The 21,228-nt window shown below is 53.7% G+C and overlaps 12 protein-coding genes across 12 annotated transcripts; 6 read left to right on the top strand and 6 right to left on the bottom strand.

Annotated features, from left to right (window-relative positions):
* Positions 1-171: 171 nt before the first annotated feature.
* On the top strand, positions 172-1,713 carry MGL_3364 (uncharacterized protein; the record flags this gene model as incomplete). Its single annotated transcript, XM_001729277.1, has 1 exon — positions 172-1,713. One exon carries the CDS (start codon positions 172-174, stop codon positions 1,711-1,713), a length of 1,542 nt encoding a protein of 513 aa, XP_001729329.1.
* A 159-nt stretch (positions 1,714-1,872) lies between these two features.
* On the bottom strand, positions 1,873-4,233 carry MGL_3363 (uncharacterized protein; the record flags this gene model as incomplete). The annotated part of the gene is made up of 1 exon (XM_001729276.1): positions 1,873-4,233. The coding sequence occupies one exon, from the start codon at positions 4,231-4,233 to the stop codon at positions 1,873-1,875; it is 2,361 nt and encodes a 786-aa protein (XP_001729328.1).
* A 646-nt stretch (positions 4,234-4,879) lies between these two features.
* Positions 4,880-5,686, top strand: MGL_3362 (uncharacterized protein; the record flags this gene model as incomplete). Its single annotated transcript, XM_001729275.1, has 1 exon — positions 4,880-5,686. One exon carries the CDS (start codon positions 4,880-4,882, stop codon positions 5,684-5,686), a length of 807 nt encoding a protein of 268 aa, XP_001729327.1.
* Positions 5,687-6,234: 548 nt separating this feature from the next.
* Positions 6,235-7,980, top strand: MGL_3361 (uncharacterized protein; the record flags this gene model as incomplete). Its single annotated transcript, XM_001729274.1, has 1 exon — positions 6,235-7,980. One exon carries the CDS (start codon positions 6,235-6,237, stop codon positions 7,978-7,980), a length of 1,746 nt encoding a protein of 581 aa, XP_001729326.1.
* Positions 7,981-8,046: 66 nt separating this feature from the next.
* On the bottom strand, positions 8,047-9,066 carry MGL_3360 (uncharacterized protein; the record flags this gene model as incomplete). The annotated part of the gene is made up of 1 exon (XM_001729273.1): positions 8,047-9,066. One exon carries the CDS (start codon positions 9,064-9,066, stop codon positions 8,047-8,049), a length of 1,020 nt encoding a protein of 339 aa, XP_001729325.1.
* A 687-nt stretch (positions 9,067-9,753) lies between these two features.
* On the top strand, positions 9,754-10,431 carry MGL_3359 (uncharacterized protein; the record flags this gene model as incomplete). Its single annotated transcript, XM_001729272.1, has 3 exons — positions 9,754-9,904; positions 9,982-10,024; positions 10,080-10,431. 3 exons carry the CDS (start codon positions 9,754-9,756, stop codon positions 10,429-10,431), a joined length of 546 nt encoding a protein of 181 aa, XP_001729324.1.
* A 155-nt stretch (positions 10,432-10,586) lies between these two features.
* On the bottom strand, positions 10,587-12,068 carry MGL_3358 (uncharacterized protein; the record flags this gene model as incomplete). Its single annotated transcript, XM_001729271.1, has 1 exon — positions 10,587-12,068. One exon carries the CDS (start codon positions 12,066-12,068, stop codon positions 10,587-10,589), a length of 1,482 nt encoding a protein of 493 aa, XP_001729323.1.
* Positions 12,069-12,558: 490 nt separating this feature from the next.
* MGL_3357 (uncharacterized protein) lies at positions 12,559-15,102 on the top strand (the record flags this gene model as incomplete). Its single annotated transcript, XM_001729270.1, has 1 exon — positions 12,559-15,102. The coding sequence occupies one exon, from the start codon at positions 12,559-12,561 to the stop codon at positions 15,100-15,102; it is 2,544 nt and encodes an 847-aa protein (XP_001729322.1).
* Positions 15,103-15,286: 184 nt separating this feature from the next.
* MGL_3356 (uncharacterized protein) lies at positions 15,287-15,962 on the bottom strand (the record flags this gene model as incomplete). The annotated part of the gene is made up of 3 exons (XM_001729269.1): positions 15,287-15,719; positions 15,755-15,811; positions 15,937-15,962. The coding sequence occupies 3 exons, from the start codon at positions 15,960-15,962 to the stop codon at positions 15,287-15,289; spliced, it is 516 nt and encodes a 171-aa protein (XP_001729321.1).
* A 166-nt stretch (positions 15,963-16,128) lies between these two features.
* Positions 16,129-17,142, bottom strand: MGL_3355 (uncharacterized protein; the record flags this gene model as incomplete). The annotated part of the gene is made up of 4 exons (XM_001729268.1): positions 16,129-16,244; positions 16,574-16,673; positions 16,736-17,068; positions 17,110-17,142. 4 exons carry the CDS (start codon positions 17,140-17,142, stop codon positions 16,129-16,131), a joined length of 582 nt encoding a protein of 193 aa, XP_001729320.1.
* Positions 17,143-17,452: 310 nt separating this feature from the next.
* MGL_3354 (uncharacterized protein) lies at positions 17,453-19,624 on the top strand (the record flags this gene model as incomplete). The annotated part of the gene is made up of 1 exon (XM_001729267.1): positions 17,453-19,624. One exon carries the CDS (start codon positions 17,453-17,455, stop codon positions 19,622-19,624), a length of 2,172 nt encoding a protein of 723 aa, XP_001729319.1.
* Positions 19,625-19,679: 55 nt separating this feature from the next.
* MGL_3353 (uncharacterized protein) lies at positions 19,680-21,140 on the bottom strand (the record flags this gene model as incomplete). Its single annotated transcript, XM_001729266.1, has 3 exons — positions 19,680-19,718; positions 19,821-20,978; positions 21,015-21,140. The coding sequence occupies 3 exons, from the start codon at positions 21,138-21,140 to the stop codon at positions 19,680-19,682; spliced, it is 1,323 nt and encodes a 440-aa protein (XP_001729318.1).
* Between the last annotated feature and the right edge of the window lie 88 nt (positions 21,141-21,228).

Genomic DNA, 21,228 nt, shown 5'->3' with positions numbered 1-21,228 from the left:
CGATAGCCCATCGCATGCTGCTATGCCTGAGCAAGATGTACTGAAGCACGATAACGAGGGGTTTGACACGCAGCTGGAAATCTCCGCGTCTGATGCAAAACGTCTCCAACACATTCTCCATGCGTACGTATTTCAAATCTTCCTGACAAGTGTCAAAGTCTTGCTCCCACTATGCTTGATGTCGCTGCCCCTGGCAAGCCACCGCTGCGTGCATTGCTTGAGCAACCGAAAGTAAATGCCCACGAGGTGTGGGACTGTGTCGCATCGGAGAGTGGGCACGCAGTTCGACAGGATGCGCGCGGACATGCGGGTGCGCTTATTGTGCTGCATATCATAGCACAACTCACTGGATGGAGCATTACGACGCCGCCGTCGAAGGCGGTTGAAGACCAGCAGAAAGACGTAGATGCGCGCGAACGCATGAATGTCGATGAGGTTGAGCGTCGGCATACACATCGTCTTGCTCCTTTTTCTACGTACGCACTGCATATGCGCCTGCCGTCTGGTGACTATTTCACGAATGGCGTGAGCTTAGAAGAGGCCAAAGCACAGGCGCTAGATACTGGTGCAGCTGATCTTGTGTCGATTGCGCCGCGTATGCAAGACACACGTAAAGCTACATTAGGCGAACGGCTCCCACCAATGCCAGGTGCTCGATCGAAACGCATGCATGGAGGAGGCGGAGGAGGACGTGCGTCAGCATTCTTGTCATACGGTCCGTTTGGCTCATCACTTGGACCTTCATTCGACTCTTCTGGGTGCCTTTTTGGGCCAGAGGCAACGCAACTGGTGTGGACTGAGCGTCAGCGCGTATCGCGGTACTTGCGTCGTCGTTGGGGCGCTTCTCTGGCCCAGCAAGTCGAGTCAGCCTACACTCAGCAGGCAATGGATATTGCCACGGATGAGCTATCACCGACATTGCCAACGCCAGTACCAGCACAAGCGCATTCGATACATGATGTGCAAGAAACGTCTCTTTCTTCCTTGTCTTGTTCTCGTCTTGCGCAGAGAGCCGTGGAACTAGAACCGACCTTGGATCCTGCCTTAATGGAAAGTGCCCTGCATATTCTAGATACGGATGAGATCCTAGCTCAGAATCAGGAGCGGCTAGATGAGCTCCAAGAGCTTCAGTGGCTTCGCGTGCGTATGGACAACGACCATACACCTATTCCACTTGCTATGATAGAGCGCGAGCAGCGGCTCGCCGAGGACGCACTGCATTCTCTTGTTGACCTAGTGCGCCGCGTACCACCATCCGCGCTGGGCCACACTGCTCAAGCAGCTGGCCCTCTCATTCTCATGTCGCATGTCGTGCTGATGACGTCTTTGTCCACACGAGCTAACCACGATATATTGTCGCATGGGTACTGGGGCACTTTGCCCGATACATATCACGGCGCGAAAACTCAAACGAATGTGGCCGTGCCAGGCTCGACTCCTAGTCTCATGGCATGGGCTCCACTCGTTCGTCCTGGAGTCGTCGCTGATAATACGACAGCCGAGCCAGAGCCTGGCAAGAGACCCGCATTCATGCACGCCTATGAACAATACTCAGGCTCACCAGCGGCTGCTGTGCGAAATGCTATGGTGCAGCCACGGCCTGTACCATCATACCCCGCGACAGCGGCCGCAGTACAACGACCATTGGTGTACGCTTCCCCCACTAGCATGGGCCTCGGGATACATGGATCGATAAATGGCAATAGAAGCTAGTAGACAATATGTAATGACAGGCTACGATGGACACGCAAGCGCTCGCCCTCTACCCTCCCACGTCCCTCATAGTCAAGCTCGATGGCCCACCGATGGGTATATGGTCACATAATGGCCTGCGCGTTAGAGAGAAAGAGATGCATCGCTTGGTATAGGTGTCTAGGACTCGTTGTCGGTGTCGTTGTCGTTGTCGTCGTCACCGTCGTCTTCATCTTCATCGTCAGATGCCATATCATCCTCATCCAAACCCAATTCATTCTCCTCATCTTCCTCCAGAGACAAATCGCTATTTTCTTCGGTCTCTTCCAGAGCATCTTCATTCACCAGCTCATCTTCATCCATGTCCTCGGGAATACCATCTTCGTAATCGTCCTCGTCCGCATTCATGGATACGTCATTGCCAGCTGTCAAGCCAATATCCTCCACGTCGTCATCTTCGTCTGGCTCGACCCAAGTTTGGCCCTGTTGCTGAAGCTGAGATGCCTGCTGCTTCTTCTCAAGCTCAGTTGCAGATGACCGCTTCCCAAGCTTTTGGCCTTGCACGGGCATCTGTGCCTCGTCTGCCGTGTACGACATGTGCATATCGATCTGGCTCATGACAAGCTCCATGCGTCCCTTCAGTGCCAGAAGACGCTCATGGGAAGCAAGCCGCGCTGCCAGGCTGTGATGCAGCTGCGAGAGACGTGCCACAAGATTCGGCAGTGACATCAAGTACGCTGCATGGAACGTCAGTGATTGGTGAATCCATTCAACAATGCCGCGCGCACGTCCACTACCAAGCGCGCCCTTGCTTTTCACACCACCCCGATTCAGTCGGTCCACACAGGCTTCCAACAGCCGCACAGCCAAAGGCCCCGAAATACGCCGCACAGTAGCACGGATCAGCGTCACATCTGAGTGCACAAGGCACGACGTGAGTAATGCATGATCACCAGAATGCAGCGCCTGCGTCAAAGACGACGCCAGGGAGGCGCCGCCGACCGGCACTTCTGCACCCGGGTCGGGCGCGGCTCCGTCAACGTCACCATCATCTTCGTCCTCCTCTTCACGCTCGTTGACCGTACTAGCACGTGCATCGCCACGCTGAACCTTCAAAGCCTTGAGACGCTGCGCAAGTGTTGGCTCATTGACGTCGCCATCTTGGAGAGCATCGTCATGTAAATCCACTGACGAGCTAGCGGCATCCGGCAGCAGTCCCCCCTCCGTGCCGAGGAGCGCTGCTGCTGCTGCTGTATGGCCAGGCAGTTCTGCACGTGTGCCCGCAGCACCGCGAGCTTCTTTGTAACGCTGTGTGTCGCGCAAAGCAACCTCGGGCTTCGGCGCAGAGCTGGCTGCCAGTGTGACAACAGATCGAAGCGCATTGTCGTCCTCGTACAAGGGCGCCTCATCCAACACGACTTTGAAACCCTTAACAATGCGTGCATATCGGAGCGTGCCGTCAGGCGTGCAGATGGCATCGAGAAGCTCCGTGCCTTCAAACGCTGTCGACACGACAGACACCGGCGTCAATGTAGCGAGCCCTTTGGCTTTAGGCACCTCCCTAGGTAGTCTGTATACGTTGGCGGTACCCAGCTGGGAAATGACAAGAAGCATCGCTGTGCCATCCGCCTCAGCCCAGGTGACCAAGCGATGTGCAGGTGCGTCCAGTGTTAGCATCGCTCCTGCATGACTCAGGTGCGTGAACCAGTAGTACAAATGACGGTCTTCCGCTGCAGCACTGACAAACGCATCTTCACCCGCCCAGGCAGCGTGCGTGATGGGCGTTGCATGGCCTGTGAATTGCCTTAGTGGTGCAGCAATGCGCTCCGTGCTCACGTCGTACAAAGCCAATGCATGATGCGCCGTAAGCATGCGGTGTGATGGACCACATGTCAAGAGCGACATGGGCATCTTGCTATCGGGCAAGAAATGTCGTGTGGGTGGCACGCGCTCGTGCACAGATGCACTTGCAAGCCCTGACACAACCCAGCCGTGCACCCAACCATTCGCAGTGACACCCCAGAGATGGTTGTCGCGGTACGATAATGATACAAGAGCAGCAGTTGAGCTATCCTGGGAAGACACAACAAGTACACGCATTACACGGGCTGTGACCGGCGAATATACCAGAACTGTGCCGTCTGACATGCCTAGTGCCACATGCGGAGTAGGCGCCGTTGAGTCGCTTGTATGCTGCTCAGCCGCAGCTCTCGCCAAAGCCTTGCGTTTCTTTGAAGACGCCGACGTCGATGAGGACGATGGTGACAGGTCAGACTCCGACTGCGCTCCCAGAAGAATCCATGCAATCGCACGACATGTTTGAGCTTCAGGAAGAAGAAAGTCCGCCATCACGCCAGCCTTATGTGACGCGTACACTCGGAGACGAGCACGATCGACAGCCTGTGAGAGTTGTGCAAATAGAGTGGCATCAGGCGAGAAGGCAGTGATTTGTACATTTTGATCAGCCATTTGCGGCTGTGACAGAGATGAGGTCGAAGCAGGACGCGACTTGGGAGGCTTCGTGCCTTTGCTCTTCGCCATCCTGACCACCTACGACCCACAAAGCAGCACTGCTAAAAGCGGAGGACCAGAAAAATATAAAAAAATTGTTGCGTTTTGCCTGCCTGCTTGCTTGCTTATGACGGAAAGGCGACTCGACCGAGGGCACGACACAATCAGGGCACACGGCGCATCTAAAGCGCGGCTAAAAGGGCGGCGCCGGCCTTGACAGCGCGGACTCACTGGGGCCTAGCAAGCCCTGGTGGAGATGACGTGATAGTTAGTCAACATGTGCACGAGGACAAACACACGGAGCGTGTGCGTCAACACGACCGAGTGCGTTGCTGATTGTTCCTGTTGTTGCTCCTCAGGCGTGGATCAGCCGCAGACAAACAGCGTTGCTGGCACAATGAACTATGTTCGTACGTACAAGCACAACTCACGCGCGCAGAACTTGAAAAGCTTGGTGTGTACTGCAGTAGTGGGAAGCTGACTCTATCCGAGGCGAGGGAACCTATGCCACTGTGTACAAGGTGTGTGTGTGTGGTGCGACGACCGGGTCAAACTTGTTTGCTAACGCCGACGATAGGGGCGCTCTCGACTCACGAATGAAGTTGTCGCCTTAAAAGACATTCACCTCGATGCAGAAGAGGGTACACCTTCCACGGCGATCCGTGAGATTTCACTGATGAAAGAGCTTAGGCACACGAACGTCGTGCGTTTGTACGATGTGATCCATACCGAGTCCAAGCTCATGCTAGTGTTCGAGTTCATGGAGCAGGATCTGAAAAGATATATGGATATGCATGGAAATAGGGGAGCACTTGACCCCGTCACGGTGCGCAGCTTCATGTTTCAGCTATTGAAGGGAACCGCTTTTTGCCACGAAAATCGAGTTTTGCACCGGGACCTGAAACCACAGAATCTTTTGATCAACAAGCGCGGTGAGCTGAAGCTCGCTGACTTTGGTCTTGCGCGCGCTTTTGGCATTCCCGTGAATACGTTCAGCAACGAGGTCGTGACGCTCTGGTACCGAGCGCCGGATGTGCTTTTGGGCAGTCGTACATACTCAACGAGCATTGACGTATGGTCGGCTGGATGCATTATGGCGGAAATGATCAGCGGAATCCCACTTTTCCGCGGCCGCGACAACAATGACCAGCTCATGCAGATCATCCGCGTTCTGGGCACACCGGACGAGCATACCATCAAGCGCATCCTTCATGAGTCGCCCGAAATCCAATACCGCCCACTCCCCCGCCTGCCGAAAGTCCCATTCCAGAACCTGTTTCCGAAAGTACACCCCCTTGCTATTGATCTGCTCGAAAAGCTTCTACAATTTGATCCATCACAGCGCATCACTGCTGACGATGCACTGCGCCACCCGTACTTTACAACGAGTCATGCCGTCTCTCACGCGTATGCGCCAACGTCTGCTGCTGTTGACGCAAGTGTCTCGGACATGTATGCTAAACAAGAAGCCAAAGCCATGTAATATTGTGTGCGCGTGTGTTTGCTCTCCTCTATTGTCATTTCGCGCATGACCGTAGCAATCCCAAATACTCTCTGGTATGCCCCTCCCCACCACCACCTGCTGCCCTTCATTTCTACGCGTCTCTCGGTTATCAATCCCTTGTTCGCATGAACTGCCTTAGTGTGTGTGAGTCTTGCTTGTCCATAGCTTTGGCCTCGAAGGTCCCCTACGGATTCTACTGCACACGGAAACGTCTTGCGTTCATGGGATAGGAGAAGAAACTTCTCTCCACTGGCGCTTCTACATCATTTGACCTCCATTCTGTGCCCGTTCCATTCACGAATCCCTGACATTTTTTCGCCACATACACGTATATTCCTCTCCATCCTGTAGATGTTCGACGAACATGCGCCTGTTGAACACAAGACTTAGGGGCTACAATCAGCTACTTTTTCACCTATCTTGTCTTTCTCTCTACGGCACGGACGGACCTTGCTAGCTACTTAAAGCTCCTCTCACAACCCCATCATATTGTATCTTCGCGTACGCTCTTCGTCGACGAGTTTGACATGGGCCCTTCAACGCCAACGCGTGCAAAAGGATCGACTGCCGCATTAACGCGCGGCTTGGGCATGATGTCCCTGGACTCGCCCCTGTCAGATCGCCCAACAAATCTTCGATCGCGATTTCACGCATCTCCTATTCGCCACCCATCCATAAAGTCTGCACGGACGCTTGGCCCTGCCGGTGGCGGCGTCGTCAGCGGCATCGCTGCTGGTGGCCGTCGCGATAAGGAAGACTGCTTGCTTGTGCATTCTATGGATGGACCTGATGCACGAGGCGTCGTTGCCAAGGACTGGGACGGTCCCGACGGCACAGTGCCTCGTCGGCGTGGGTCCACCATGGTGTCACGAGGTGATCGATACATCCCAAACCGTGAGCTTCTTCGTCGCGGCACCACACCATTCCTTGAGGACAGCGCAGGCGATGCACTTTCACACCACAATAGTAGCAGCAGTGCCGGGAGTGATTCTCTTGCATCTGACGCCGCCGCAGCGGCGGCGGCGGCGGAACTGGACAGCCCACCCGCCTTAGAGGGTGCATGTCAGGTCGATCTGGGACAGCGAATTCTTTCCTTTTCAGCAGCTCCTCCAAGCGCATCGTCTTCCAGTGCAAAAGACTTGCACACGCGGTATGCATCTAAGCCAAAGAGTACGTTGCCCAGCAGTCTTGTGGCCGCTGGAAGACGCCGCATTCCGACAGCGCCAGAACGCGTGCTCGATGCACCTGCGATTGTGCCTGACTTTTATGTCAACCTCTTGCACTGGTCGAGTCAGAACGTCATTGCTATTGCGTTGCAGTCAGCCGTCCACACATGGAACAGCGAGACAGGAGAAGCCAATTTTCTGCTGGATTTGGAAGAAGAGAGCGAACGCGTCGGTGGTGGCGGCTTGGTCACGAGTCTTCGCTGGGACGCGCATGGCAATATCCTCGCTGTGGGTACGGACCGAGGTTATACACAAATCTGGGATGTCGCACGCGGTGCGCGGCTGCGTACACTGCGACCCAGTGCCGATGGCGGCGCAGATGCGTCAGCGGTCAATGCAGCTGCATGGGCCGTCGACGGCACACTGAGTGTCGGTTACGCAAGTGGTTTGATTCGTGAACATGATGTGCGACAGCGATCTAGCGAAACACGCTCCTTAGAACATGCACATGCGGCGCAGGTATGTGGCTTGAGCTGGCGCGATGACAGTGCCTTGTTGGCAAGTGGAGGAAACGACAACGTCGTAAAAGTATGGGACCGACGAACCAATGTAGCCAAGATGCGCAAGGAGAATCACCGGGCAGCTGTGAAAGCCCTCGCTTGGTCGCCACACAACAGCAGTCTTTTGGCGACAGGTGGCGGCAGTGCGGACAGATGCATCCACTTTTGGAACACGACACAGAATACCCGCGTGCAGACGATCCAGACAAGCGCGCAAGTAACCTCGCTGCAGTGGGCGCCACATTACCGCGAGCTCGTGTCGTCGCATGGTGTTGGCACATCCGAGTCAGAGGCGGGCGCACTGTGTGTGTGGGCACATCCCTCCGGCCAGAAGATCGCCGATGTGCCAGGAGCCCACGATGGTCGTGTACTTCATACGAGTCTGAGCCCCGATGGCCAGACACTCGCGACGGTCGGTAGTGACGAGAGCCTCAAGTTTTGGCGCGTGTTTGAACAAGCGCAGGACGTGAGCAAAGCGCAGCGATCTGTGCTGACGTCTTACAAAGGCCTTGCACGTTCAGCGCCACCGACGCGTGCGTTGCGCTGAAAGCAAGGGATGTGATAGATGACTTTTTTGCTCTTGTTTTCACATTCTCCATAGAGTTCGTGTTAGCTATGTGTACATACGTTGAATTAATGAGGCAAAGCCCAAGTTGACTCCACCGAAAAGTACAAAGACAAGACCACCTGTCTGACCGTCCCAGCTGCCAAGCATCCGGCGCAATGGCTGAAATGCTAGCGCCGTACATATGTTCGTAATCCAGTTGATGCCAAGGCCTAGCGACGAGCCGATCGACACATGAGAAGGCGGTAGTACTTCGGGCAGGATGACGAATGGGACAGGTCCCAAGCCCACGGAAAAGAAGGCAATAACTAGCAAGATGGCTAGTGAGCTCAGCATCGCGTAGGAGGATACCAGACCCAATGCTAATACGAAGCAAGACACACCCATTCCCGTGGCTGATAGCAGCAAGAGTTTGCGTCGGCCAAAGCGAGCTTCATCAATGAGCCAAAGTGGAGGAAGAGTCATGACCGCATTGACCAACGTAATTAGCAGGCCAACAAAAGCTGCCACATTCGGCAGCACCTTCGACATGATGCCTGTGCTGTAGTACATGATAGCATTCACACCACTCAGTTGTTGCGCTGCTTGTGTGAGTGCGACGATCTTCATTCCGTCTGTAAACGATCTCGACTGCGTTCGTGTCTGGGCATCGCTACCCAGGATCGGCGTGTCGCCCGTGTCTTGAGCATGCAATGTGCTGTAGGAAGAACATCCTAGTCGTGTACGCACGCTTTCTGCCGCATCTGCAGAACCGACTCCCAACGCGACACCATCACTCTCAAGCCAGCCCGGACTCTCTTCCGCCCACATGTGTCCAACAAGCAGCTGGATCCCAGCTACGCAAGCACTAACCTGCGGCACTCGCTGCCATGCATGACGCCAAGTGACAACCCATGTACCAACAAGCTGCGCGACAAAAATACCAGTCACAACCGCAAGTTGATTCAGCGTGCCAATGGAACCAACCATGGAGGCAGGAGCAAGTTCTTTTAGGTACAGCGGCGTCTGTACAATTGCAATGCCTGCACATAGCCCTTGGATGAATCGTGCCAGTGACATCATGGACATGCTCGATGACATGGAAAGCAAGCATCCTCCGCCCAATGCAAGCGCCGCGGCAAACAGGAGCGACGTTTTTCGTCCAGCGCGTGTATATCGAGCGATAGGAGCACATGCAAGTGACGAGATTGTGCCACCGATTGTAAACATAGCAGTTACAACGCCAAACTGATCTTCTGTCATTCCTAAGCAGGTATCACTCTTTGGCTGACACACCCACACTGACTGGAGTGCATTGAGCTCAGAAATGCCAAAACCAAACTGGAAGGGCGCTAGGACAACCCAAGCGACCATGCGCGCCCATCCGGGCGGCATGTTCACAGAAGATAATGGAGGCATGGCACGCATTTTCTGTCACGAGCCAAACGTATGTCAAGTGATGTATTTACGGACAAGACCACGCTGGCTCAACAGAGTACGTATGCGGGGAATCAGAGAGTTCAAACCCTTTTTGGGTTGGCGCCTGCCTTTCACCTCACAGGCAGGGGCGTCTGGCAGCGTGAGGGCGGGGATTGCTGAGTAATCAAGGACTCTGACAACACAAGCCGCAAAGAAATTCCAAGCGTCTGGTGGGCGAGAGTGCGTGGAAAGGTCGCAGGAAGTTGCTACTGGCCATTACTTGTCCACAGTCTTATACTAGCAGTGGCAGTGGAAGTGGCAGCAGCAGCAGCAGTAGAAGTAGGGATAACGTAAGGGATGTCGTTGCTCAGGTCTGCAGCGGCACGAATCTCGTCGATGGCATTGCTCGCACCACGTACAAGCCTTTATACCCCATCCCTGGCTCACTCGTCACTTGTTCAGCCATGGCGGACTGGCGGTAGCTACCGTCCAATCTCAGTCACACCACGTACGTATACAGGGCCAGAATCTTGGACGTGGGACGGCATAGGGATACTTGAGAGATCAACGGCTAACTTGATGCAGTGGTTTCACACGGAGGAATCACGCGGCCCACGCCAGGGACAGGGTACGTCATCAAGAGGGCGCATGGGAGGACTTTAGTTGCTTACATGCATCGGCAGAATCAAAGTGACTTTCCGCGATTCACAGGGAAATGACCTCAAGACTGTCGAGGCAAATGAAGGTGATGATATCTTGTCCATTGCACACGAATACGACATTGATCTGGAGGGCGCATGCGAAGGCTCCATAGCCTGCTCAACATGCCATGTGATTCTAGAGGAAGACGTGTTCTATCAACTTGAAGAGCCATGCGATGATGAAAATGACATGCTAGACCTTGCATTTGGTCTCACAGAGACATCGCGCCTCGGGTGTCAAGTACACGTGACGCGAGATCTCGATGGTATGACTGTACAGCTCCCGGCAGCCACGCGCAACATGTACGTTGATGGTGCGAAAGGGGGACATTAAGTTTCTCTTCATGAATATGTGAGTGCATCGATTGCCATGTTCGTAAGCGTGACATTGTCACGAGACGATCACATCAACATAAGTGGTGCATGCTTGAACATGTACGCAAGAAGTCCCGCCGCCCTTGCATAGGCGACGATGACCCACCATCTCGCTTACAACGATAGGCTTCGTAGTTGTAACGGACGGAGCTCCACGCCTACGCGTTTGTATATCTGGGACATTTTTTGTTCGGCAGCCGAGTTGCCTCGAATAAGTGTAACGACGTGTCCGCGGGGCCGCTGACCGTCTGGTCCAATGCGCGCGACGCGCCCTGCTGCATGTGTATAGTGCAAAGAATCGCGCACGGCTTGGAGTCCAACCAAAAATACATGAGACATGTTCGGAATATCTAGACCACGGGCACTGGTACTTTGCAGCACGTACATAGCATCTTCCGAGGAAGACATGATTTGGCCGGAAGCCACTATCTTGACCGGCACACCGAGAGCCGCAAGTTCATCATGCACGCGCTGCACGCTCCAGCGGGCAGGGACCAATGCTAGTCCACGTCGCACATGCTCAGACGCGTACAAATAAGCGAGCATTTCTAACAGGGGCAAGTCTACCACGTGCTCCTGAATTGCGGGTGTTGTGCTCGTGGATGCAGGTTTACGAAGAGCCGGTGGGACAGCCGTGCCACGCGTGGTATCGAGGAGGCGTGGCTGTGGCGATCCATGGACTTCATCAACGACAACGCAAGAATGCGTTAGTTCACGTGGCATGCTGCCACGATACGGCGCACCTACGGCGCTGAGCTGCCCGCTCTGTCCAGTTAGATCGATCCATTGAGCAGAGTCTCGTGTCTCGCGCGTGTTCGTACGCAGCCATCCAGTTCTTGCGCTGAGAAAATGTCGCAGCACCGAGTTTGCCGTAGCACTGGTACAGACAAGCTGCAAAGGCACAATGCCAATGCCTCGAGCCAATGCGGGGGCATGGTCCGTCGTGTTCTCGACACCCTTGTATTGCGTACGCCGAATCGGCTCAGGAGGACGCCGATCTGCTCCGCGTTTAGGCCCGTATGACTCCATGCCAGCATTTGGCAAGCGCTCGCCTCCTGAGAACGTTGCTCGTGACCGCATGATGGTATCCAAGACATGGAGGCCGGGAGATGGATGTGTGAGGTGCTTCCAGCGTTGCTTTTCGCTTGGAAAGCGGCCCGGCAAATTCAACAGTGCGTCTGCCTCGTCAAGAACCAGCGTCCTCCATGTGTGTAGGCCCAAAAGGTGCGCACCTTGTGCCATAGCAAAACATTCCTGCAGCCGCGTTGGAGTGCCGATCAAGACATGTGGAGGAGTCTCACGGAGCCGCGTCATTTGCGCGTCCATCGTAGCTTCGCCACGCACGACGCACTGAATCACAGCGTCCATGTGTGCGCTCAGCTGTGCAGGCATTAGTTCATGTGCCCAGCGCATATATTGATACGCAAGCTCATTTGAAGGCACAATTACAAGCGCGGATATGCCCGGGACCGGCGGCTCTGCACCACTTCGACTTTGGAATAGCAAGCGTGGGCGTGCCAGAAGCGCTAGTAGCACAGCAAAGCTCTTGCCGGACCCTGTATGCGCACGCAGAACAACGTCCTTCGAAGATAGCATAGCGGGAATCAGCGCATTCTGTACGCTTGTAGGCTCTACGACATGTGGAAGTGCAGCATGCAGCTGCTGGCACAAGTTCGTTGGGAGGCCCAGTCGCTAGGAGAGTGTCAGTTGGACGCCGCATGCGCACGTACTTGAAATTTGCTAGATGCAGCATTTGTATCTGTTGTATGCAAGCGATACCATAATGTCGGTGCAAACTGGCAGCGACGCCAAGGAGTTCCTCGGCGTACTGCTAATCGCCCCAGCATTCGCGTCAGTGGAATTAGATGCATGAACCCTCGTTTTATTTATTTTTTTCCATCTCGTATGCAGGTGTCCAAAGGCGCTACGCCCAAGGCAAGTGTTAGATTATGTAATTGTTTATATAGCACGTCGTTATGAACGGGGATGCATGGAAACAACGCTCACATGCGCGTAGGTTGACTAGCTCTTGACGCCACGGACCTGTCTAGTAATCTGCGTTGCTCCGCTGGATTTGCTGGAGACGATGGATCCGCAGGCGTGGAACCAACGCCGCGAGCGGCCGCGCTCCGATTTGTCTGGCGTGGATTCGATCATGAATGCGTACGTAGAGCGCTCAGACACTCCCGTGACGTACATGATGATGGGGGAAGCTTTGGAAGACGCAATTAACGTGCGCGAACCGAGACCGATGACGTCCCCTGCGCAGGAGCAGCAACAGCAGCTAAAACCACCACAAGTGCCGCATAAACAAACGAGACTCTTAGACGCACCCACAATAGAGCGCACAGATCGACCCTATTCGCCTCTGGTGTCGCAAGACATCGAGACATTCGAGCCTGTGACCCGTTCCTTGTCAATGAATCATACGAATCTGAACTTGCTTCGTCAATCTGAAAGTACGACGTCTGGCGTGAACTTATTTCGAAGTTCTGGTAATACAGAGTCAGCGTATGATGATACGTTCTCTTATGTTTTGTCAAAGTCTGATTGTTCCATCAAGGATGATCAGGACGACGGATATATCGATTCAGTCATTGATAACAAAACATCGCGTCCAGCAAGTACTGCTTCAGCTTCTTCCTCGGATCAAGACCACATCATAAGTCAGTACATCGATTCACCCAAGCCATCCCTCGTGCGCCGGCGCCCGACAGAGCCATCGACACCCACCTACGACCGGCAAGGTCTGCGGCGACAGCGTCTTCTCAGTCGCGCACGCGATAGAGATGCCGACAGGGACAGCCTAAGTTCATTTGGTAACCATTCAGGATTTGATTCAGACGAATCGCTCGCAAAGCGAAGTGGTTCAGCGCGCTCTACCCGTATACTGCCAGTGCCGGACATGTATGCAGGCACTGCTGCTGACCGTTCCGTGGTCTCGTTAGCTGACCAGTCTAGTGACCAGCTTCTGATGCAAAATGACTACAACTCACTCACACTCGCCGATGCCGCACGCGTCGATGAACTCATGGAAGCTGATCGTGAGTGGGATGAAAAGACGCCGAAGCTGCATCAGACGTTTTCGATGCGAGGATGTGTGAATATGACGATGCTTATCCTGCTTCTTTTGAGCACTTTGATGTTGTTTCTCGGATATCCTGTGTTGCATGCTTATACTGAGCACAGACACAACGAAGCTCGACAGACGCCAGTGGACACAAACCTAGAAGCGATTTCTGCACTACCAAGGTCTCGAATTGATCCTTCTACACCGCACGATGCACTGACCCGCCAGAACACATATAACAACAAAACGATGCGACTCGTCTTTAGTGACGAGTTCGAAACGCCTGGTCGGAGTTTCTATGCTGGTGAAGATCCATTCTGGGAAGCCGAGAGCTTGCACTACTGGCAGACAAAGAACTACGAATGGTACCATCCATCGGCGATCACAACTGTGAATGGCAGTCTTATGATCAAGTTGTCGCAATATGCTATGGAAGGGCTCAATTTTCGTGGTGGGCTCTTAACATCATGGAACAAGTTCTGCTTTACAGGCGGCTTCGTCGAAACGAAACTGAAATTGCCCGGCCGCAACAACGTGTCAGGACTTTGGCCAGCTGTGTGGGCGATGGGCAACTTGGGTCGAGCTGGGTACGGTGCTTCTACCTATGGATTATGGCCATACTCGTACGATGTATGTGATGTTGGCACTCTTCCGAATCAAACGTACTTGGCGAGCCAGGGCGGAGGTCCTCTCGCTGCGGAAACAACAGGGCGTTATGTGGAAGACTTTGGCCCCGGACTTAGCTATTCACCAGGCCAACGTCTGAGCAGATGTACTTGTCTCGACAGCGACGACCATCCAGGGCCGCGGCATGAAGATGGGACTTGGGTCGGCCGCTCAGCTCCAGAAATTGACTTGATTGAGGCACTGGGCAACAATGGGCCTGAAGAGCATGGTCAGACGTCCATGTCGCTCCAGATAGCACCGTTTGATGCCGCATACAACGTGTCAGATCCAAGTGGTCTTCATGCAACTTCCAGCGACAAGCATGGGGCCATCATCAACGATTACACCGGTGCCGTATTCCAACAAGCAGTCTCGGCGAAAGTCAACACGTCCGACGGCGCATACACTATGACGGAGAATGAGTGGGATACCTACGCGTTTGAATACAACCCAGGTGTTGAGGATGACTCCTATATCAGGTGGTTTATGTCTGGCGACCAAGTGTTTCAGATTGACGCCAAGGCGCTAGGGCCAAACAACAAAACAGAAATTGGTGCACGTCAGATTCCTGTGGAACCGATGTACTTGATCATGAATTTGGGCATTTCAGCGTCCTTCAGCTGGATCAACTGGGACGAGATCATGAGGGGCTGGCAGGAGGACAGCAATAATTATGCGATGTATGTGGACTATATTCGAGTATACCAAAACGAAGACGAAATCAGTGAAGACAGCCTGTCGTGCAGTCCAAGCAAGTACCCAACTTTCGAATACATTGAACGACACAAGGAAGTATATACCAATCCGCACCTGACAACATGGACCGAGCCACCCGAAAAAGGTGGCTACAACCACTCATTCCCCGGTAATGTCATGCTGGGACAATGCACATAGTACTTCTTACTACGGACATTAAATATAGGCAAGCTAATGTAGAAGCGAACCAAAAAGTCACACGCGCTTTTACAAAACCACACCGCAGTGTGCAAACAAATACGTTCACACATAATCATAAGCACACTCATACAAGTCCCACCCATTCAGCATTTGTAGCCCCGTGAGCGTGAGATTGTTTCGATTAGACTGCGGCTTGCGGGCACTGAGCAGCCAAGTGATCACTCGAGCCGCAAGTGTAGCATGAACGCTGAGAGGGGCGGGGGCACTCACGCGAGAGATGACCCATGTTACCGCAGTTGTAGCACTTCATGCTAGCAGTGGCGGCAGCACCAGGAGCCGACGAGCAGTCACGCGACAAATGGCCAACGCCACCACAGTTGTAGCAAGCACGCGGGTTGCGTGGCGCTCCCGAGCCGCCACTCACAGGGCACATGCGGGCAATGTGACCTGTCTCTCCACAGCGATAGCATTCGCCAGCTGCGGCATCGCCACGCGCTTCAGCGTGCGGGCACTCACGAGACACATGACCAGCCTCGTTGCAACGGAAGCAAGTCTTGGGCACTGGCTGGTTCGTGCAGTCTACCGAGACATGACCCTGTTGTCCACAGTTGTAACTGGCTATTAATGCTCATATAATGATGAAACGTACCAAGTTGGGTTCCCAGCCGACGGGCAAGCGGCAATGGTATGTCCAGGGCGTCCACAGCTGCAAATTCAAAATACCAAAAAAAAATTCATGCCAAAGCAATCATAATCATAAATAGAATAACATAAATACACCTCATCAGCACGGCTCCTCACATGCGTGCCTTCTCAGCAACCAACACACACTTGTAACAGCTCCTCATGTACGACATCGTCTCTCGATTTGGTAGAAAACGGCGTCGGTTCTTCTGTGCCGCCCCGTTCGGTGGTCGTGTGTCGTCTCTCTCGCCCGCCGAGAATGTCGCGTGACACGTGCTTATGCGGATGCTAATTGGTTCGATCCTATGAGTGTAGGGTGCATGGGTGGAAGTATGTATGTCAGCGGCCGATCCTAACCACTCGCTTGCGTTGGCGCCGGCCTAGTGCAGGGAACTGGCGGTTCACTGGCGGCTGTGAAGAAGACGACGCTGCGTCATTCCCATCTTCATCATCATCTAGACCAAGTGAGCTCATCATGTTTCCAATAGGACCCATATTTTTGAGCGCTTCTGCGCCAGGCATTTGGCTCATATTGATATTCAGTAGACCAGATGGGGCAGCTGGGCTGTGCGGAGGAATTTGGTCAGAGATAGATGCTTTACGAATCAGCCGCTGTCGACTTCGGAGAGCTGTACACGATGAGCGCTTGGACGCTTGTGCACGTGGTCCGAGTGGCGGTGGTTTGCCACCCACAAGTGGTTGCAATAAATTTGCGATGGTGTCTAGGAGAGACTGTTCTGCACAAAGAGTGTGAGGAGGACGGGCATCGGACACGTATACGTACTTGTAGGAAATTCGGGACGAATAGGAGCCCCATGATCATCAAAAAGATGCACTTTGACGCGACCTGGGTTTTCCCAATCTTGTGGATGTTTCCGGTATGGCTGTGGGTGTGAGTATGCGTGTACGAGCTTTTCAATTTCGGTGTGCCGAGACGAGGACATACCTCATGCATGTATTCTAGCTGCAATTTCCTGGCTGCGTTTGCAATCAGCTGACTATTCGGGAAAAGCAGCGCTTTTTCGTACGGAACGCGACGGCAGCCATGTCTGTATCGTCGCTTTGCATCCAGATAGATTGGATATACGCATGTCCAGTTCTTATGTGGCCCATCCTCTTGACCATCTAAGGCCACGTGTGACTCTGTCGGCGTAGACGATGTCGAAGAAACACTTTGCAGACCATTCATTTGCTGCATCATACTCTGCATCATCTTCATTTGATCAGGTGGTATGCCGTTCGTCGCATTGATCGGTGCTGGTGATTCGGGCAAGTCAAACTGCCGCATGATGAGTACATTCATGAAAAAAGCGGACATACCTCTGTGTCATCATCAAACTCATAGTTCGCCATATCGACGGGTGAGAAAAAAAGTAATTTCGCGTGTTCAGAAAGTATCCGAACTAAGTGAGAATGTCCGTACACTGCGCTGTGCTGTTTCTTCGCTCGTGCTCACACAGCTTCGAAACACCAAAGCGGCACTTGGCTGCAACAGACTGGAGAGATTTCGCGGTGGGGTTGCGGCTTGAAAATTGGAGGTGCCAATGGAGGACGAGATGCCACGTGAGCGAAGAAAAAGAACAAGGGAACCCATCCACATCGCAGAATTCTTGAACAGTCTTGTCACTGAGCAAGAAGCCTGACAGTTTTTCCTCTCTCCCTGATGAGCGAGTCGATCCTTGCTGCGCTGTCTTCGTTGTCGATCCAGGCTGGCGAGCCACGCACTGCATCTCATGCGGCTGCATCTTCACAGGGCGAGTGGACTGATGTGCTTGCCGCCTTGCCAGAGTCAACAAAGCCAGCAAACTACCGCCTACTGAAGACGCTCGTGTTCAAGCCCAAGACGGCCAAGTCTGAGACGCCTGTTCCCGTCATGGTCGTAACAGATGAAGCAACTCAGTGTAACACGTCGGCAATTGGATCGCATTTGAAATTGAAAGAGCTGCGTCTCGCTGTGCCAGAGCTGCTGCAAGCAACGCTCGGTGCGACGAAAGACGACGTGTCGCCCTTTTCAGTAACCAAGGAAAATGCAGGTAAGCTGCGTGTACTAGTAGACCAGGATATGGTCGAATCAGGTGTGATGTACGCTGTGCATGCGCGCTCGTCGTCTGAGACGGTCTTCGTGACGGGATCCGTCCTTGCAGCGTACCTTTCGGGCGTGGGAGCATCGATAGAGACTGTGGCTTTTAGTACATTGAGTGTGCCTAATGCTGAGGCAAGTGCAGGATCTCGTGCAGCCGGGGGCGCGAAACCTGAGTCCAAATCGAAGCAGGACGCCAAGATTCAGGATGCTGAGCTCATTGGCATTACTGTGCGCAAGAACCTCGATTTCCCAGAATGGTATCAGCAGGTGCTGCGCAAAGGAGACATGTTGGACTATTATGACGTGAGCGGTTGCTATATTCTCAAGCCATGGAGTTACTACGTGTGGGAATCGATCCAGCGCTTCTTTGACGCTGAAATCAAAAAGATCGGTGTGCAGAACTGCTCATTTCCTATGTTTGTATCGTCAGATGTACTAGAGCGCGAGAAGGACCACGTCGAGGGCTTTGCACCAGAAGTTGCCTGGGTCACAAAGGCCGGTAAGTCGGACCTTGAGAAGCCTGTGGCCATACGACCAACCTCCGAGACTGTAATGTACCCGTACTATGCGAAGTGGATCCAAAGTCATCGCGACCTGCCACTGCGTCTGAACCAGTGGAACAGTGTGGTGCGCTGGGAGTTCAAGCACCCGCAGCCGTTCTTACGCACACGCGAGTTCCTCTGGCAAGAGGGACATACGGCGCATTTGCACAAGGAGCAGGCAGACGAAGAAGTTCGCTACATCCTCGACCTATACAGGCGCGTGTACGAAGAACTGCTGGCCCTGCCAGTCGTGCCGGGTGTCAAGTCCGAGAAGGAGAAATTTGCTGGTGGCCTGTACACGACGACCGTCGAGGGCTACGTGCCGACCACAGGCCGTGGTGTCCAGGGTGGCACATCACACTCGCTGGGCCAGAACTTCAGCCGTATGTTTGATATCACCGTGCAGGATCCTAAGGCGACGGATGAAACGCGGGGTAAGCCAGAGGGCCGGCTCTTTGTGTGGCAGAACTCCTGGGGCCTGTCCACACGTACCATTGGTGTGATGGTCATGGTGCACGGTGATGATAAGGGTCTTGTCATGCCGCCTCGCGTATCGCAAGTGCAGGTTGTGCTTGTGCCATGCGGTTTGGGCGTCAAGGTTTCGCAGGACGTGAAAGATGCGGTGAACAAGACATGCGATGACGTGGCCGAACAGCTACGTACTCGTGGAATTCGTGCGCATGCCGACCTGCGAGACAACTACAACCCAGGCTTTAAATTCAACGACTGGGAGCTGCGTGGTGTGCCGTTGCGTTTGGAAGTGGGACCTAAGGACCTCAGCAACCAGTCGCTGATTGCTGTCCGTCGCGATACGGGAGCGAAGGAGTCACTTGCACTGAACTCGCTCGACCAGAGTGTGCCTATGTTGCTGGACCAGATCCACAACGACATGTTCCGCAAGGCGGATGCTGAGTTCCGTGACCACCGCAAGGTCGTCCTGACATGGGAAGAATTTACTCCAACACTGAATGAAAAGAACCACGTGATCATTCCTTGGTGCCAAGTCGAGGAGTGTGAGGACCAGATCAAGGATCGCAGTGCCCGCATTGCACTGGCAGGAGAGGCGCAAGATGAGCGCGCTCCATCTATGGGCGCCAAATCGCTGTGCATTCCGTTCGACCAGACGCCGTATCCCCCGATTGAGGGCCACACGTGTCCACAGTGTGGCAGGCCGTCAAAGACCTGGACCATGTTTGGCCGTAGCTACTAAGCACTTATACTTAACAAGCAACTCTTTTTTTCACACACTCTCTCTCTAATTACCATTACTTGCGCTTCTGGCTCGTGGAGCCCTTGGGAAGGTCCTGTGTGTCGTGTTAGTATGTTCGCAGAGAGAAAGAAACGGCAGCCCGCAGTCGGTCTCCACCAACGCTGGACCAGCTTTTCTACACCAATGTCGCACGTACCTTCGTAAATGGCAAGAAGTCTCGGCCTTGCATGTACGGCTGGAGAACGGGTGGAATCCGCAAGCCCTCACTCGTCTGCCAGTTCTCAACCAAGCAGCATAGAGCACGTTCCGTCGCACACAGCGTGCCGTTCAGCATGTGACAGTATTGCTTTTTCGTATCTCCCTGCTTCTTCATACCGCACCGGACCTCAAGACGCCGGCTCTGGTAGTCTGTGCAGTTCGAACAAGAGACAAGCTCCTTGTGCTCACCCTGGAAGGGGAACCAAGCCTCGAGGTCATACTTCATTGCTGCGGCGTTGTTCAAAGCGCCTGAAACAATAGCGACAACCCGGTACGGGATTTGTAGACTCTGGTAAAATTCTTCCGAGTTGGCGAGCATGTGGTCCAGCATCTCCCATGAACTAGCAGGATCCGTGATGCAGAACTGCTCAATTTTTTCAAATTGATGCACGCGGAAAATGCCCCATGTATCCTTGCCGTGCGAGCCAGCTTCTTTCCGGAAGCACGTCGAGTACCCTGCATACTTGATTGGCAGCTGCTCGGCCGGGCGATCGAACCACTCATTCGAGTGGAATGCAGAGATGGGCTGCTCAGACGTAGCAATCAGATATTTGTCATCCTCATCACCCGTCACTTTGTACAATTCTTCGTCAAACTGCTCGAGCTGAGCCGTCTTGGCCATGTGTTCCCTCCGCATCATAAAGGGAGTCATCATCTTCTTGTAGTTTTTCTTCCGCAAAAAGTCTAAGCCATAGTTGATCAATGCCTGGTTCAGGTCAACACCATCGCCTGTGAGGAAAAAGCCACGATGCCCAGAGATCTTCGCACCTCGCTCCGTGTCGAACAGTTCAAGGCGGTACATGACCTCGTGGTGCGAAACAAAGTCGATTCTCTTCTCAAACTGTGCATTGGGTCCCTCAGGATGCCACGTACGCACAGTTAGATTGTCATCTTCTGTGTTTGACACCGGCACCTTATCGCCAACAATATTACCGATCGTCACTGCCTTCGCACGCATCGCACGCTCAGCCTCAGCGACCTGAGGCTTGAACTCAATGATCTTGGCATCGAGTTCCTTCTTCTTCGCAAGCTCGGCATCTGCGTCTTCCTTGGCTTTCTTCTTCGCCGTGATGGCTTTCTGTGTAGCATTCACTTCCTGTTGCATGGTGTTCAATTGGAACTCCAAACCCACCCAGTGCTTGTACATCGACAATACCTCGTCGACAAGTTCTACGGGTGCATTGCGCTTGCGCTGCGACTCGCGCACTAGGTCTGGGTTGCCGCCTTTCTCTACCTGCAGAAGCTGCAAATCAATCATGCCTCGTCGTCGTCAACGAATCGAGCGTGCAGTGTGGGTTCACGCTCCATGACTCCTACAGCAGGCAGGCACATGGATTTGCATCACG

This window comes from Malassezia globosa, assembly GCF_000181695.2.
Source record: "Malassezia globosa CBS 7966 chromosome Unknown mgl_sf_9.1, whole genome shotgun sequence".
NCBI lineage: Eukaryota > Fungi > Basidiomycota > Malasseziomycetes > Malasseziales > Malasseziaceae > Malassezia > Malassezia globosa.
Note: the sequence above shows the minus strand (reverse complement) of the source record. Positions and strands in the feature narration are given on the sequence as shown.